General features: G+C 42.9%; 1 protein-coding gene and 1 long non-coding RNA gene across 2 annotated transcripts; one reads left to right on the top strand and one right to left on the bottom strand.

Moving 5' to 3' along the window:
• Nucleotides 1-2,084: 2,084 nt before the first annotated feature.
• On the bottom strand, nt 2,085-14,126 carry LOC106887731. The gene is made up of 4 exons (XR_001411950.1): nt 14,009-14,126; nt 11,565-11,807; nt 3,209-3,313; nt 2,085-2,239 (listed from the first exon to the last, which is right to left on the bottom strand). It is a non-coding gene; the product is annotated as an uncharacterized LOC106887731 (long non-coding RNA).
• Nucleotides 9,000-11,576, top strand: CCR4 (chemokine (C-C motif) receptor 4). The gene is made up of 2 exons (XM_014941395.1): nt 9,000-9,084; nt 10,348-11,576. Exon 2 carries the CDS (start codon nt 10,369-10,371, stop codon nt 11,443-11,445), a length of 1,077 nt encoding a protein of 358 aa, XP_014796881.1. The 5' UTR covers nt 9,000-9,084; nt 10,348-10,368; the 3' UTR covers nt 11,446-11,576.
• Nucleotides 14,127-18,921: the final 4,795 nt, after the last annotated feature.

Here is an 18,921-nt window from a genome sequence, read left to right on the forward strand (position 1 = left end):
CTCAGTCTTCTCTTCTCCAGACTAAAGAGACCCAAGTCCCTCAGCCTTTCCTCATAAGGGAGATGCTCCAGGCCCCTCATCATCTTTGTAGCCTCTGCTGTCCCCTCTCCAGCAGTTCCCTGTCCTTCTGGAACTGGGGAGCCCAGAACTGGTCCCAGTGCTCCAGATAGGGCCTCCCCAGTGCAGAGCAGAGGGGCAGGATGACCTCCCTCCACCTGCTGGTCACACTCTTCCTGATGCCCCCAGGATGCCATTGGCCTTCTTGGCCACAAGGGCACATTGCTGGCTCATGGACATCCTATTGTCCACCAGGACTCCCAGGTCTTTCTCCTCAGAGCTGCTCTCCAGCAGGTCAGCCTGTCCTGGTGCAGGGGGGTTTTTCCTCCCCAGGTGCAGCACCCTACACTTGCCCTGGTTGAATTTCTGCCCAATTCTCCAGCCTATACACTTTTCTGTGAACAGTACTAATGCTGCATATATCCTTAGACTGGATCAGCATATCCCGGGGGACTAGAAACACCCAGTTCCTACCCATTACACTGGAGAAAGTAACCACTCTCAGGATGGGAGAAAACCTTTCCATCTGCCATGAATTAAGGATAGACTCTTGCTTATTTAGCAAGTTACAATTTACACATGAAAACGCACACACACTTGTTATATCTATCCATTGAACAGTATTTTGGTCAGGAAATCTCTGGGTTTGGTGGGGGGATTGGGCTTTGGGGTTTTGAGGGGTGGTGAGCTATCTTTGCATTGTATTTTTTCATCACGATCAACTTCTTTTTTCCTGTTTGAGAATCACACTGACACTTAACATAAATCTTTTTGAGCTGGGTTACAGTTTGAGGAACTAGTAAAACCTGAATCCAGTTTTTCTCTGCAGGTTCATAACTATACTTCATGTTCTACTTTTAAATAGAATGAGCAAGAAACATATTTAGCCAAACTGCTTGCAGTGAGACACATGGACATCGGTATCTTTTTTAGGTGCCACTGCAAATCTTTCTCATTTAAATATCACATCACAGTCCCAAAATTATAGGATTTGTGTTTCGTCATTTTTTTAGCTGAGCATGGCTGCTTTGAATTCTCTTCATTGACCTTTTGGGGTTTTTAACTTGTACAAAAAATTAGAAATGCAGCCAGTCAGAGCATCCTGCTGAGCTGGGAAGTTGCTCAGCGGTGAAAGCTGCAGTTTCCAGCACTGGCATCAGAAGGAGTCACTAGCCACATATTTCTGTTGGATTTAGAATTTGCTGGGAGTGGATCTGAAGCCCTGGTTCAGGGTAGTCTGAAGTCTTAAGGCTATATTTCACAGAGAAATTATTTATAAATGCACTGGTTACGGGTTGGGTTCAGTCATTTACATTTTGTCTCTTATCACCTTTGTGAGGTCCCTCACTGAGATATGGTAGGTAGTACAAAACCCTTGCCCTAGCAGGACACGCTGTTGCCAAAAAGGGGACAAGCCCCCTCCCTGCAAGTCCCAAACACAGGTGAGTTTTCCAAAGAAAAACTCAGTTACCAGCTGTATTGTTGTCAAGTTCAAATTTTAGAAGTTGCAGTATCTTTGCCCACCTTTGCTTTTGCAGCTCCTGGCTGGTAACAATTTTCTTCTGCAGTTATTGCCCATGCAGGGTAACTGTAGCTAAAATTGAGAGCAATTTATATCTGTTAAAGGATGGCTTCTGAGACCTGTCACATACATAGAGCTTCTGTTGAAGTTGGTAATAATTCTGCTGCCATTGTTAATAAGAACTTCCTGATTTACTTGGTAACTACTGTAAGAGCTTGGTTCTCAACATATACACACCCAAACCTCAAGACCTGAGTTTTGCAGTGTTAGTGTTAACACACTGTATTCAATATGGGAAAAAAATACCCACCTATATATATACACACATACGTATAATTTTGTTAACTGCACTAATATTCAATATACAAATACATATAGTTAATATGTGGTATTTGTCATTCCTCTCCCTAAAGAAATGCTGTAAAATAGCTCCTATTGGACATGGGGAAACCGGTTTGCTTGTGAAAAACAGTTTGCACTTACCAAATTCCCAGCTGCAATCCTTCCATCAGCAGGAAGCAGCACATCAACTTCACGTCACCGAGGGCAGAGGTCAGTGAACGGGACAGAGAATTCCAGCAAGGACACTGGGCACAGCTTCTTCACTATGTTATTATCCACTTGCCAACTGCACCTGTAACTGGAGCAGCCAGAAACTGGCTGGGGTGGAAAACAAAGTCTCCAATAGGTTATATGCATTTGTCACTCTTCCCTAGCAGTCCAGCCACATGCAGATCCCTATGTCAGGATACACAGGCAACTGAAAGAAGCTGCATTTCTCCCACAAAAGTTTGCATTTACCCCATAAATGCTACGTTTACCACATTAAAGTTAAAACCAGCAGCACCTGTGACACAAAGAAATGACACCACAGTTTGCGATGGCCATGATTTGCCGGGCGCGTCAGAGGACACTGAGGAAGCTGATGAAGCAGAACAGGAGATGCTCCACGCGTCTGCTGACAAGAGAGTTCCCTCTAGTGCCAGACACATGCTGCTATTTCTACGTGCAATTCCCTACACCAGTGACTTTACAAGCACAGTTCCTTACAGATAAGAATTGTTTGAAACCCTGAGGGGCAGCTCCTGTTACTTTCAGGGCTCCAACCAGGTAGGAGCAAACCAGAAGGAAATGATATGTCTAAGAGGCACCTGGAGCAGGTTGTGGCACCACCTTCATCCACAGTCCTTTGCCATTCCCTTTCTTATACAGGAGCACATGGAAATGGGGAGCATTTCCCACTGGAAGGGCTTCAAGCAGTATAGCTAATGGCCAAAAACCACTCAGGGATGGGGAACTGGGTGAGCACGTACAGGAATCACTTTTCAGCGCTTCCTAGGGACACCTTGCTAGACCTCCTGGTACAGATAAAGGACCCTCATCAGCACATTTCTTTGCTCCAGAGGGAAGGTGTCTAGGTTTGTCTGTTTTGTAGATGGCAGTAGTAGAGCTGACTAAAATTTGACCAGGTCATACCCCACGAGTGGCTTCAGAGCCCCTCTCCAGTGAGTTTTTGCTTTATTGTAGCCCCTCTCCCCCTTGGGGTCCTATCTTGGGAAACAGGTATCCTTGTACTGCTGTCAGCTGATAGTTTCAAAGGGAGCCCTCATTTGAATCATTAAGGCTCACCATCACTTGGTTTCTTGTTCAGTTCCTTCTTCTTGGTCCCCATTTCTGGTCTCTGCTCTCCAGATCTCCTGGTGACTCAAGTTTCAGGAATGGACAAAGTACAACCTACCATAAAGACAACAGTGAAGGCACAGCCCAGAGTTTACAGATCAAGTCAGATTCAGAAAAGGCAACTATAGGCAGTAGCACACATATTTTTACACAAGGCTGACAGCACCTGGAGCCAAGTATTTTATATATATATATATATATATATATATTTTATTTTAGGGCTTCGAGCAACCTGCCCTAGTGGGAGGTGTCCCTGCCCATGGCAGGGGGGTTGGAACTAGATAATCTTTAAGGTCCCTTTCAAGCAAAACCATTCTATGATGATTTCCAGAGTCACCAAAACCTCTCACTGTCCCTGTAATTACCTTTGCTCAGGCAGGACCCTCCATCCTAAGCTCACTCCATCATTTCTTCTGCCCATCTTTAGTGTCTATGCTTTCCTTGCACTTCCACCAGAAGGTGGCATTATTAAACTCTCTCAGAATCAAAAGTCATTCATGGTAAAGGAGGACGTGCCAGTGTAGCAGCTGGAGTCATCGATGAACAAGTACAGAGTGTGAAAAACATATTTACAAAAAGAAAAAACAGTCACTACATGCCAATTCTGGAAGAAAGCATAAATTTCTTCCTTTTTTTTTTTTTTTTAGTTGCTGGTTGTTATTGTGTGAATGCGACCCTGCGAATGTTAAATTAACTACAAACAGTTTCACCAACAATTCACAAAACACGTCAGAATATCTTGTGAATCACACAGACCAGAGAGATGTTCCAACGCAAACCTGTTATTGTTGCCATCACAGATTTATTTCAGTGCCCTGAGTGCTTTCCCCTGCTACTAAAAGTGAACTGAACGTGACGTGAGTTGGCTGTACAGCTTGTTTTGAAGAGGACTTGCAGTGGAACAGCTTTTACCGTGTGAAAACAGTGTCTGGGTCTCAGCAAACACAGACGATTACTAACTGATAAGAGTAAGTATTGGTTCTGTCTCACTCTTGATGCTCTCCAAATTCTTTGGTTTTTCTGTCTTCCTTTATGTCACAACCACCACTTGAGTAAAATGGCAGGAGAGACTGTGGAGATATTTGCCAGTCACAGAATCACATGGGGTTGGAAGGGACCTCTGGAGATCATCTAGTCCAACCCCCTGCCAGAGCAGGTCCACCCAGAGCAGGTTTGGAATGTCTCCAGAGAAGGAGACTCCACCACCTCCCTGGGCAGCCTCTTCCAGGGCTCAGTCCAGTCTTTTACTACACTTTTGGAGGCTACCAACAACTACAGTGTTTGAGAGTTGGGGGCACTACCACAAAGCAAACAGAAATCCAAGCCTTTATGCCAGAACGTCGTCATCCCTCTGTATCTAAACAGTCCAGTCTTTTACTACGCTTTTGGAGGCTACCAACAACTACAGTGTTTGAGAGTTGGGGGCACTACCACAAAGCAAACAGAAATCCAAGCCTTTATGCCAGAACGTCGTCATCCCTCTGTATCTAAACTCATCACAATAAACATCAAACAAACTGGCCTGAAGAGACCTCTGCTATTCACTGCTGCCTTGCTTTTTTCTCTTTTTTTTTTTGTTTTTTCTTCAGAGAGACCAGCCTTTAACAGGGACATCATAGTGATGGTTAGGTGATATCTGGGAAATTTAAAAAAGAAAAAAAAATTATATCTCAGGTGTGACTGCTCCTCAGAATGGAAAAAGCCCAAATTTGTCCTGTTCCTGTACAAACAGCTTGGGAACATTCGATAGATCACTGAGCAAGACAAAGAAAACTCCTCACAGAGTCATTTCACATTTATAAAGAATACAACTCATGGTTTTTGCATCAGTGATTTTTATGTTAAGTAAAACTGAGCATACAAAATGACTGTTTCTGTCATATTTGAGGTTTGAAGTTTCAGTTCTTTTTTTTATGAGGAGTTCTGGATATAGCAGCTTTGCAAGCACAGCATGTGGAAAGGAAGCAAATTAGGGTGAGGAAAATGGTGGCCAGTACCATTCACAAAATTTTTACAAACACCAGAGTGCATAGAACAGAACCACTGGAAGAAGAAAAAAAAAAAAAGTCATGGGGAATTGCAACTTAACAGTGTTAAGCAAAGAAAACCCCTTTTAGGCTTAAATCTTTTGCTTGTCAACCCAAGCAGCTGTCTTAACCAAAGGGTTTATACAGTCAAAAAGATTGAGGTAAACTATGAGTGAATCACCTGGGACAACAGGGTAGACAGTGGTTGTCTCTAAAACTAGGAAATTAATTCACTTTCCTTTTTTTAGTTCTCTGTCAGATTGCTGCAGTTTTACTTATGCCCAGGAAATTTTGAATAAATTAAAAATGACGAGGAAAAGAACTGCATGATGACTAGGTGGCACAAACACTTTGCTAACAAGCAAGGATTGGAACCACAGATGTGCAAACTGCAATTCAAATTCACTTGAATTGTAAAAGAAGAACTCCACATGGCCTGACCACGCAAGAAGGGGTTGGTCACCTGATAGAGAGGACAGTTTGTTCAGAAAGGCAATTGTTTGCCCAACTGTGACTTTGGCAGCCTGGATCCTGTGCTGATCCACACAATCAGTCACAATACTGATTTTTGTAATAGTTGGCTATCTTTAGTTGCTGTCATCTGCCTCTCTCCTCAGGCAGTCTCTTCTGGATGAGGACTTTTCTAACAAACACTTCTGAATCACCTATCCATGGTGATATCAGAGGGAAGGGATGGTGCAGTGGTATATCAGTGGTATCTCCCAGCCTAGCTAGTGAGTTACATAAACACTTATCTCCAGTCCTTTCTTGGGAAAGACTCTTATGCATCCTGTAAAACAGCAAGTTAACGACAAGACTTTCTGTAAAAGATGGGAGTGGCTGAAATAATCTTTTGCCAAGAAGCAAGTTTTTCATGGTTTGGGTTGTTTTGCTTTTTGCTTTTATTAAGTTCCCTTCTGTTGGTTTTAACGTGCCTCCCCCTTCCCCATCCCATGTAAGAGGTTAATCTCCTCCCAGTCAGGCTGATTAGGTTTGGTCCACTTTTCTGCACTCTTGTGATCTATTTAGTCAGGGCCACACATGTGATATCATCTAGTAAAGAGGTAAGTCGTCTTCTTCCTTTTCCCCTTCCCCTGCTAACCTGTTGGTATTACAGCAACGTCCTCTACATCTCATTGAGATCTTTTCCCCCCTTCGCTTTAACTTCGTGATCTCCTGCCATCCCCCTTTTGTTAGTCTCTGCCAGGTTCTTCTCTGAGGAGGAGCTGAAAAAAACTACACCATCTTGTTAGAAGGGGACTTCAAGGTTCTCCCACTACAGACAACAGTTACACTTAGCCCCTTTCACTCTTCTTTCTCTTCAAGCCATTGCAGGATCTTCACTCGCACCAGCATTTTCCTGCGTTGTCTCATTTGCTCAGAGATTTTTTCTTTTGGTCTTTCTCTGCGGTTTTACCCGCAGGCTCTCGCGTGGCAGGCTTCAGCAATTCAACTGCTGCTTTGCAGGACAGTGCCCTTTCTCCTCACCTCACCACAGCCACACACACTGAACGAAGCCTTTACTGCACTGCTCCTCTAGTGGTAGCAGCCCAGCTTTCCACCCGAGGCAAGAAGGTTGAGAAAGCTGCATCGGAAGCATTCGTTACTTTAAAGTCTTTCTTCCAAGGAAGAGCTGGGCAAAGGGCAAGAGGCCAGATAGATCCTTGGTACCTATAAGCCAGACTTGGTCCCTGGTAATCAATCAATTACGACTGAAAGATCAGAAGTGTATTTGAAGTGTGGCGTGTGTGCTAAGGAGAGGTCGACAGGCGCCAAAAGGTTATGGCTGATGGGGAATCATCCCTTAATCAAGAAGAGTTCTCAGAGGGTGGAGGAGAGATTGCATCTGGATTCAATTCTATTCACTGCTTCATCTGGAAATCAAGAAAAATCACCAGTGATGAAATTCAAAAGAGACACCTACTTCGATGGAGTAGGAAATAACAAGTGGGACAAGGTAGGCACGTAGACGCAGAGTTGTTTATTGAGAGAAAAGCATTAAAGCCAAAACTAAGAAAGAACAATGCCTACAGAGCAAGAGGTGTTTTTTTCCTGAAAAGCAGGTACTTAAAGATTTTATGTCATTGTTATTGTGGGTGAGGAGCTGAACTTACATCTCTAGTGCAACAACACGTCAAAGAAGAGATTAATGAGGCCCTTACATGGACAAAAGAACAGCAAAGAGGAACAGCTTCTGGTTTCTGTGAAAAGAGCTGATGAAACTGGTACCCCAGTGTTGCATGCTCAGCTGATGTTCACATCTTTAAAGAACTGCTAGTAAACTGAAGAGAAGACATACATGGTCTGCAGAGCAATAACCTACATCAGAGGAACATCTCCCAGTGACAGATTTTAAAATCTCCTCAGATGCAGCTTGCGAAAGATGACCGAGAAGCCACTTCTCATACAATTACTTTATTCTGGTGAAACATGAAAACATGAAGACATCTCATACTGGCTTCACATCACTTCAGCCAAATGTAAGTTATTGGGCAAAGTAACAATGCCAGAGGCATACAGGATAGCAGCAAACAGCCTACCTGAAAGAAAAGCTATACCTGGGGGTGGAATAACACTGAAGGTCTACCTAGAAGAAATCTCACTCCTCCTGGAGTGAGATCTATGATCCTTCCTACCCTCCCAGCCACCTCCTGTACCTTTCTTGTTTCTGCTTCTGTCAGTGACTCTTCAATTTCTCCTGTGAACAAGCAAGCAGCCTCTCCTGTTGAGAACTGGCTTTTACTTCTGCTTGGCTAGCCTCTTCTAGGACATAGAGGAGAGCAGCACTTGCCAGCTGCTAGCACAGCTGTTCTCCTGGCAGGACTCAAACCCATCCCATTTGGCTAGCACATAGTCCTCTGTGCTCTCTTCTCCCGTCCCAGGGTCCCCCAAAAGACAGAGAGGGCCCACCACACTCTCAGGAGAAATTCATAAAAGCTACTGAGCTTCCTGCTGTGACAAAAACCCATGGTAAACCTCCGCAGCCTCTGCCCTTACACCACACACACATGTAAGCCTTCTACTTCTCGTTTGATATTTTGACCACTATTACCATTTGTAGTCAGTGGTAGGAGGTAGATTTGCTGTATGGAAAACCCGCTACGGGAGACATCAAGCAAAAAGGGAGTGTGAATTAACATGCCTTCATTTCCTTTCTTAGCAAGGTAAGCAGGAGCTTGGAAGATCAAAGAGCAATGGATAAAAGGAGCCTTCCCTACGCTAAGTCTATACGGATATTTTCTTCTACAATTACATACTGCAAGTTGCAAAATTAGTTATCTGGCAGAACGGGACTAGAAGCACACCTCACACACACCCACCAAGTGCCTTCCTCCTCTCCACTCACTACAGATGATCCTTAGATTATTTTCTTCTGAGATTAAGATGCATTTTACAGCTCATAAGAAAGAACAAGGTTTCTGTTGAATAAGAGCTGCTTAGCAGCATCCACTTTTAATGATTATTGGGTCAGATGAAGCTGCTTTAACTCAGTGATCGGGCTGCCAGTGGAAACTTTGCATTTCCTTCCACATTATGTCTTTAATTTTATTTCTGACTTTAAAGGATCATCTCTGATGAGCACTGAGGAGAGAACCACTTGTGATACAATCTGTAAGGAAGTACGAAGTTTCCGTTAAGAGACACAGCTACCTTGTGACATCTGGTTTTTGCAGCTGCTGGATATTGCTGTGTAGACAGCACCTCCCCGACAGAGCTACCTGGTGAGTGACAAGTGATTCTACACCCTTAGAGCAAAGAAGCTTCTTCACATCATCCGAGAAGAAAGGAGGAGAAAAGGTAAAATCCACAAAATACAGTTGCTGACATGTACACTCATCATGTGTGTGACTAATGTTTTTTCATTTACCTTTTGTTGCTGTTCAGGTAATTTTTAAGCAGTTTTAAGAACTTCTGCATCATCAGAAATGGCTTTATGTGCATTATGTGAGCGTATGTTTTCGGTTTTAATTACTTAAATATTTAAGTTTTAAATATTATGCTGAACCTAGGTTAGATTCAGGTAATGTGTAGGTGCAATTGTTGCAAAGCTGTCACCTCTAGACCACTGGTGTCAGACAGTTTTGTCCCTGTGACCTGTAATTCTGATTAAATTCCTCTGTGTGTGTAATGGAACAGAACCGTGGGCTGGAGAGGTATCAAGCCTGGGACTATACACAGTAGGGGTCAGGTTAAAGATAGGCAGTGTTCCTTGTTACGTTGCAGCAATAAACAGTGCAAAGACAAATAAAGCAATGATACTCACTTTTTTTCTGCTTTCCATTCATAAAAATAAAGACAAAGGGGAAAAAATAGGCTTAGAAAAATTCCGGTATGTTAGGGTAAAAAAAATGGCACTTGCTGTGATGTAAATACACATCAATAATATATTCAAACTGTGCCCAAGTTACTTGCCTTGGAGTAACATCACTTAAAACTCTGTCTCTGCCTATTAGAAAAGAACATACATACAAAACCAACAAATTCCTGTTATTCATTTAGCCACTGAAGACAGCACTTACTGAAAGCTCATGTCATCTTTCAGTAACTGTAGTTTCATTAGAAGGAAGAGTCAGATGCATTTTTATTACTGTCCTCTTACAGTGATGTTTGCCTGACCGGAAAGGTGGGTGAAATCCTGAACTGCTATGAATAGTGTCTTTGCTTTTTGCTTTATTCCACACGGGAATTATCCCTCTCTGATTTGATGTTTGTGGTCCGTATCTTTCATTCCTATTTGTTTTCCTTTCCACCATTTGAACAGCCTTTTGTGTGCTTGACATCCAAGTTGCACGGTGCTGCAAGGACTAAGCACGTGCATGTTACTTTCCTTTCCACCATCCAAGTTGCATGGTGCTGCAAGGACTAAGCACGTGCATGTTAAAGATACTTAGCAAGTATGCATATGCATCCCATAATGCTTAAGAAGTGTTTGAAAAACCTGTAATGAGAAGTGTGCTGGAACTGCAAGTTAGTCATTGCTAGTGATTCAGGCTTGCGGAGTAACCACACGGTCTTCACAGACTGAAAGTCCTTGACATTTTTATATTCTTTCCTTCTTAGGAACTGGGGAAAAAACCAGACATGATTTCTTCAAGTACAGAGTCCTCTGAAGCTGAACTCTCAACCTTCTATGACTATTACGAGAATTACAACGATGCTCCCAAGCCATGCAGTAAGGAAAGCGTCAAGAGGTTCGCAGCCTCCTTCCTACCCGTCCTGTACACCCTAGTGTTCCTGGTGGGGCTCATGGGAAACATTCTGGTCATTGTGGTCCTCTTCAAATACAAGAGGCTGAAGAGCATGACTGATGTGTACCTTCTAAACCTCGCCATCTCAGATCTGCTCTTTGTTGTATCTTTGCCGTTCTGGTCTTATTACACAATAGACCAATGGGTTTTTGGAACTCCCTGGTGTAAAATCATTTCGTGGATCTACCTGGTTGGGTTTTATAGCGGGATATTTTTTATCATGCTTATGAGCATAGACAGATACCTGGCAATTGTTCGTGCAGTGTTTTCCTTGAAAGCAAGGACTGCCTTCTACGGCTTAATCACTAGCCTTGTTGTATGGCTAATATCTCTTTCAGCCTCAGTTCCAGAACTTGTATTTAGAGAATCTTTTAACGAACATAATTATACCACCTGCAAGCCGATATATCCAAGCAATTTCACGACATGGAAACTTTTTTCCACTTTGGAAATCAACATTTTAGGGCTCATAATCCCTTCTATAGTTATGACATTTTGCTACGCCATGATCATTAAAACATTATCTCACTGTAGAAACGAGAAAAAGAATAAGGCTGTGAGGATGATCTTTGCTGTCATGATCGTGTTTTTCTTCTTTTGGACCCCCTACAACATTGTTATTTTCCTACAACTGCTGGAAATGATGGGACTCATTAGAGACTGTCAAGTGAGCAGGAGTCTGGACTATGCTGCCCAGGTAACAGAAATCCTCGGTCTTTTCCACTGTTGCCTCAACCCAGTCATCTACTTCTTCATGGGGGAAAAATTTAAGAAGTACGTCAAGATGCTCTTTAAGAACTGGCGATTACCTGGACGTATTTGCAAGTGGTGTGGAGTTCACATCACTTACCACACTGAATCCACCAGTTCATTCCACACACAATCTACAGGGGACCAAGATGCTCTGTAACATGTTTCAGACCAACCACTGAACTCACTGCAAAAGCAAACTGACAAAAGCAGGAACTTTGAAAAGCTAAGCAAATGCACATGCATTTAACAGGAAGCTAGTGCTGGATAATTACTTACTTCAGCTTTGATTTCTGCCTCTAGGTTTTCTGAATAATATGACAGAAGGTGTCCTAGATGTGAGACGTGGGAGATGGACACGCAGGTTTTATCTGCTGTGATTATAAATCACTGCTCAGACGTAACAGCAGCCTTGGTTCTCTGCAACGAACTGTGCCACGTTCCTTCTTTTTCCACCAGCATCAAGACGGAGGTTGGCCTGAGTGGAAGGGCAGAGGAGAGACAGCTGCTTGTCCTCAGCACCTGCATTTGGAAAACATATTCATTTATTCAAGAAGGATGGTTATTACCACTTTTTTTTCTTTTTTTTTTTTTTTTTTTTTTTTTTTTTTAATTCTACAGCTGATCTGTGTAGAACTTGTTGGTTCTGAATCTTAGCAAGCTATTAACAGTACCTGCTGCTGTTCACTGCTTCATCTCAGGGAGCGGATACACTCCGTGTCATTAAGAAAAAGGACACAAAACACATTCTTTATGTGCACAAAGACGCAAAGCAAATGCATTACCTTGTGTTAGAGACACGTTTTCTCTCAGGTTTTCAAGTTGCCACATATGCCTATGTGTAGGTGTATATATAGACATTTTGAATTACTCTATCACTGTAATTCAGGATAGCAATTCTGTACTTTAATTAACATAGAAAATGTTTTTTATATTTTTTAATATAAGTGTTTGAAATCATTTATTTTCCAGCACGTGTGAATAAGTTTGAAGTATCTTGATTAAAAACGTATCTTTTAAAGGGAATGTTCTTTGTTTCTAAAGCACTTAACCCCAATTCTCAATTTTCATTCATTGGAGACGTATCAGGCAAAACAAAAGAAAGTAAAACCAGAGATATTATAGAAATGGTCTGTCATAACTTCAAAACCACACGAAGAATCCTAGCATTTGATAACGGCAAAATGCAAAGACTGTGATGCCCCAGTAGCCACTCACATATCTACATGATATTGATCAGAGATCTGGAACAGGAAGGAAATTCACAGAGTAACAGTTAGATTTTGGCACAAAAATAATTTTAAAAAGAGGCAATAATCAGTAATGTGGTAGCAGATAAAGTAAGAGTTGAAAAATAGGTATTGGAAGATATTTTTGGTGCGTCTTTTTGCTGGATGACAACCATTCAGCAGAAAGACTATTTTTTTTAGGCTGGCAGTAACAAAGCAGCTGCTCAGACACAGCTGCAAAGAGCAGACACGACATTAAAATGGCTGAATTGGGCTGAAGAAGAAATGTAAAAATATTGTAGTGCCATTGCTCTCATCACCCTAAATAAGAAACATAAGTGGAAGCTCACCCCCATGTGACCTCTCTCATGATACAAGACTGAAAACAAAAAGCAGCAACTTAAATACTCAAACACACCCATACCCACCACAATTAATTTCAGGAATGCATTGTCATTAGCAGTTTGCTGAGGTTGACAAGCAAGGATCTGCATTAATGCAAATAATGAGAATAGCTGTAGAAAACATTACGTGTAGTAAGAAAGTGTCTTCCTTCCCAAGAAAAAGACTATAAATTTTTACTACTCAGAACCTTACAAGCCACTGAGTAAATCAGTTGGGAAAAAACACTGCAAGGGGTGGGTTAAGCCATCCATCACCTGTTTTGAAAAGGAAGACAAACTGCAAGTGTCATGTGCTTCTAAATCCCACAGATGTCAGCTGAACCCAACAACATGTCACTCCCAAGCTGGCATGGCACATTGTCCTCACAGAGGGGACACTGACGGTGCAGGCACTGGGAAGTGCTGAGCCCATTGCTCAAGTGCACAGACTGACCTGGGATCCAAACAGCGCACCACAGTTATTTTTTTTCTTGGTCCTACTCTCTGATCCTTCTAGTCGGTGAGAATAAACGCATCCTTTTGAAAAACCTTGCTTTCCCAGCCAGAGGAAGGGCTGCTTGTGCTGGCCTGGCAAAAATGATGGCCAGCAAAGCAAAAAGTAAGCCATAGGGTCTCGGCTCTTGACAACTGTGAGATGAGAGAGATTCAGGGCTACGAGCAGTGTTGAGGAATGACACTGGGATGGCTACCAGCTTGCAGGCTGGTCCATCCGGCTCTGGGCACACACCCTGTGGTGGGAGAGGGTGATGAATCTGCTCATGTGTGGAATTAACGGGCCGCACCCAGCGGCTGCGCAGTGTTGCCATAAATGGAGATGGTGTAAAGCCCCTTTTCCGCACAAAACTCAAAGGCGCTTCACATCGCTGCTCAGCTTTGTGTCCCACAGCCTGCACAGACATGTCTTTGGTGCACAGGGTGCTTGGTGCAGCCAGAGCTCCCCCCAGGTGAATGTTGTCCATGTCTCTCTGCCTGAATAACCTCTTCCAGTCCTCCCAGTAATAATCTACTCGATGCATGGGCTGGATGAGCAACTGAGCTGGAGGCTGTGCTCTGAGCAAGTTTGCCGAATTGGGTGCAATAGGGAGCTCACCTTTAAGTGACAAGCTCAGGAATCCAGGTGCTGGGACTGGAGGTCACCAAAACTGGGAGGTTTTGTCCTGTCTGTCACCTGGAACAAATCTTCCTCCCCCATGCAGCCAGCTACAGTGGATAATGCCACTACTCTTAAGAGAGGGCTTTGAAATCTGCTAATGAGAAAGGATGAGACAATAGTATTAATACAGTCAAAAATACAGAAGGGATTTTCAAAATGTCAGTTGACCAAAGGTGTCATTTCAGCTGAACGAGAGTTTCCAATGATGGCATGTACAGACCTATCAAACCATGAAAGAGAAGGGATAGACATGTGAGTGAAGCAAAGCTGACTCATTCCTACACCCACATTTTTGCATTGGGGTTCCTCGGAAGGCCAGCCTGTGGCCTCTCTTCAGTAGCACTAAGCCACCACAGAAAGGTAGACTAGGGAAAAAAAATCAGCTTAATTATATGAAAGACTATAAATAATGATTAAAAAGTAAAAAGTAGTTGGTTAGTTTGTTTTCATACACCGCTTAGGCCACCACAGTCACTCCCTAAACATAAAGCTGAATTACATACTTACCTTTGACTCTGTAAGACAGCTTCATCCCTTTTGATGATATGGAAGCAGCATCATGGTTGGCAGCCTCCTCCCAGTCTGCTCCTTTCAGTCGGAGAGCCAGCCCTGGAAAGAAAGTAAGGAATTGATTTTTCTCCTTCCTACACCATTATAAAGCTGAATTACATACTTACCTTTGACTCTGTAAGACAGCTTCATCCCTTTTGATGATATGGAAGCAGCATCATGGTTGGCAGCCTCCTCCCAGTCTGCTCCTTTCAGTCGGAGAGCCAGCCCTAGAAAGAAAGGAATTGATTTTTCTCCTTCCTACACCATTACTGCTTGTCACTGTCTCAGCACCAGCTCTGCACGCCTGGTCTGAAAGAGAATGCAATTCAACAGGCACCACAGTGCTCCTCTGTTACCAGGATGCTTCCAGTCTAAAAACGCCAGCAGGGATATACACACATATTTTCCTCCACGAGCTCTTACTGGTTTCCAGTTTTATCCAACGTCTTTCTCTTAACACAGCCAGAGACCAACCTCATCATCGTGGCTTGGGCTGGGCTGGCCATTGAAACTAACAAACGCTAACTTCTCTCCCAAGTGAAAGACAAATGAGAGAAAGAGAGACTTAAGAGTTCAAAAGAAACTAAACTACTTTAATAAAATACTAAGAAAATAACAAAAAGATAATGATATTAATAAGAAAATCATGAAATACATACAATATATACAAAACCACATCAAGCTCTCAGGATGATGATCACATCACCAGCAGGGTCTGGGAAAGTCCCTGACTGGACTCAGTGACGGATGGGAGCTGAACTCAGAGACTGGATTCAGGAATGCATGGATTGGGATTAAAGGCAGATGAACAGACAGGGTCCTCCTCAGATGTCAGCCACTGAAGAAAGAGGCTGAGCCTTTGATCCCTCAGCTTTTATACTGAGCACGGGGCAGATGGGATGGAACACCCTGTTGGTCAGTTTTGGGTCACCCGTCCTGTCTGCTCCTCCCCACAGGTGGGACCCCTCTACGCTTTTCCATTTCTGACCCTCCAATGGGGCAAATAATGAAGGTACCTGACCTTGGTTGTTATAGCAGTAAGTGTAAGTGAGACCCTCTCTGCATACCATTCCTTGGCATGAACTATAAACATCAGGCCTTATCTCTGCTAGAAGCCAACACTGTCTGAAAAAGATGCCATTAACTTGGAAGAGTTCAGTTCGAAGAGGCTTAGCTGAAAAGTAAAATTATTGATATGAAAATTGGTTCTCTTTTACCTTAAACCACGAGACTCATCAACTCCCATCTCTTCTGCAAATATCTATCTTGATTTACAGTTAGAAATCAAGAGCCATTTAGTAATGTCAATCAAAACTATAATTAAAACGGTGCTCTCAACAGGACTTCAGTACTCCAGGCATAAAAGAAGCTTTTAAAGTAGGAGACTGGAAATGAATAGTCAGTATAACTGAGGTGAGATTTCTAGCATTTGCATAACTGATAAAATCATTCAAAGGCGATGTAGTACTGGTTGTATCTGCAGCCACCTTCCTGTCACACAGCAATGATGTACACAGGTGCCACTTGCAGTCATGGAGGCATCACGTCTATGGGAGCAGGAACTATCAATGTGGAGACACCAAGTTAGATGCTTCCAGGATGATTTTCTTTTTCACAGTCATTCAGCAGCAACATCCATCAGAAAAATCAAGAAACCTGCATCTTATGGGATAGTCGTTGAGTCAAAGACACTTCTCACAGAAATGAGGCTCAGAAGCAGAAAAGCCCTTTGGTTCCAGACCAGTAAAATCCAAGTTCTCTGCCAGCTCCTTGATGGAGCACTGGCATGATTGACCAGTCCTGATGTTCTCTTGCCCTTGGCACAGGATACCCCTCCACATATCCCTCACACGCTCAGCTCAAAAGAGGACTGCTCGTAGGCCACACTCAGGCTTTTGTCTTAATTTATTTCTGATTCTCCTTTGAACTCTCAAAAATGGTAACATATGATATCTCTACTGAAATAACTAATTAATGTCTTCTCTTCTGCATCACTGGCCACTTGACCCTATTTTTTAAAAAGTTGTTGTCTTACAGCTAGGGGAGCTGAGGCACAGGGCAAGAGCTCAGACATTATGGGCACAATGCACATTTTTGACAGAATCTCCGGGCCCTCCTAGCTCTCCTTGGGGAGGATTTGCATTTCAGCTTGGTGAGGGGAACTCCAGGTAAGAGCTGCCCACACCGTGCCCTTTCTGGTAGCCAAATCTGAAATGGCCCAGCCAGGAAAGTCTCCATCTGGATCCAGGTTCTGAGAGGACCAGCACAGGTTAATGTGAAGGGTACCTGGAGGTAACTGGATGACCAGCTACTGTCATCTTCCAATAAAAGATGTTCTTCACTGACACAGGTAAGAGAGGGTATTATGTGTCTTAAAACACCAGAGAAAAAGGATTCCTGTTCACAGGTGACCAAAAAAGAAACAAATTCATCTTCTGCACAAATGCATCCCAAACACACGATTGATCAGTGCATCATACTCCTTTAGTTCTTGTGTTGGTTTTTTGTTTGGCTGTCTTTTTTTTAATTTCAAGTCATCTTGGAAAGGTTGAAGTTTCTCTGTAGTTTCTTGTTTCAGAGTAACAGCATGCATTCAGTACATGTAGCTCAGTAATTTCACTCTGCAAGCTTGTTATGATTTCAGGTGTTGCAAAATGAAAACCACCACGGCACTAAACATTTTTTAAAATTCCCAGAAGGTGTTTGTTTCCTTGCTTTGGCTTTTAAAAATTATAGCAAGTAATCAAGTATCTCATCTGCAAGAACCTGATCTGTTTCCACAGATATGAAACCCTCATAAAAGGTAGTCTCAGTGCTGCTAGCAACCTGTGAGACAACAAAGGCTGAACAAAGATTGATGTTACCAGATCTTTTGCTCAATAGAGGCCAGCAGTGTTTGAACAGCATTTTCCCAGAAGCTCCAAGCAGCCAAGTTGAGAAAGAAACTTTTTGTACCTGGGGCAGTGACTGGAGACAGGTGGACATCCCTGCCTGAAAAGCATATTTGTCTCTTTTGCACGAGGACTTTGCACCCTTTGAAATACCTCCACAGAAGTACAGTGGTTTGGGCAGATGCTAAAATGAAGAGAGAGTCTTCTCTCTGACTTTTAACCTGTCGCCATCACACACAAATAGAAAGAGCAGGACCAGCTAGCAGTAATACAAAAACACAAAAGTATCTTAATCAAAGTGAAAAAAGACCACAACAGATCTCTGTACTTGCTCATAACTGGTAAACTGAAATTTGACCACAAGTAAGACCATGACCGCAGACTGACTGTCTTTTCTGCTACCAAAGTATATGGGAAAGGTGTAAAAAACACAGAGAGAAGAAAGAGAAGGATGGCTTTTCCTGTTGCTTGTGCCCTTGTTGTTCATTCACAAGCACCAGGAATGGAAAGAAAACAAGGCTGGTTGATGGCAAGGAACAACACTGTCTGCAGGCCCTGCAGAGAAACAGTGCTGAGAAACTGCAGAGCACAGGTCTGCCCTTGCTATCAAAAATCTTGTTTACCCTCTCTAGAAGAGTGAAACCCATAGCACGAGGCGTCACACAAAAACCTGCCACGCTGCAGAGAATGGGCTGAAGAGTTTACAAAAGGAACAAAAAAGGAAGTTTGGATTTAGGCCGTTTTCTCCTCAGTTCTGCTTCACCAACACATCCTTGCATAACGCAGGTCAGTACTCGCTTCCTTTCCTCAGAAATAGGAGGGAACTCCCCAAAACCCCCATGGGGAGGCTGCGCCCCCATCTGCTCCTGGGTTTTTTTTTTTTGCCACAGCCTCCTTTCCCACAGTCACATGGAGTTGGGAGCAAATCCATCCATTTCCTCACCAGCTTAAGGTCACGTTATCTGCAGGCAGCGGTCACACAAGTAGGGTGTCTGCCTGGTCACTGCACTGGCAGAAGATTTGGCATTTGAAGAGGCAGCTTGATGAAAATCTGAACATGGGAGAGAACAGATTTTTCGTGGTGGTTGCATCGTCTAGCGATCAATATCTTTTAAGCCGGCGCTGCCGTTTGCATTTTGTTTCAGCCTCGGATTAAAACTGCTTTAGAGTAAGCTCAGCTTATTTGCTTCAATATTACTGAAATAAAATATTTCATTGTTTCTGCCTTGAATTTTTATTAAATCTTTATTCTGATGGGGGAAACAATTTCAGAAGTCCTCATGCAACCAAAAATCGTAGAAAGAGCTCATGGATTTCTTTAAATGTTTTTTGTTAACAACTTCATTGAATAAATCTATCACATTGCTCTATCAGCAGCTTATTCCACATACCCACAGCGATGTACCA

Source organism: Calidris pugnax, unplaced genomic scaffold, assembly GCF_001431845.1.
Source record: "Calidris pugnax isolate Ruff unplaced genomic scaffold, ASM143184v1 scaffold23, whole genome shotgun sequence".
Taxonomy (NCBI): Eukaryota; Metazoa; Chordata; class Aves; order Charadriiformes; family Scolopacidae; genus Calidris; species Calidris pugnax.

Coding starts and splice junctions, on each gene's coding strand:
- CCR4 (XM_014941395.1), top strand. CDS start 10,369: ATGATTTCTTCAAGTACAGAGTCCTCTGAAGCTGAACTCTCAACCTTC.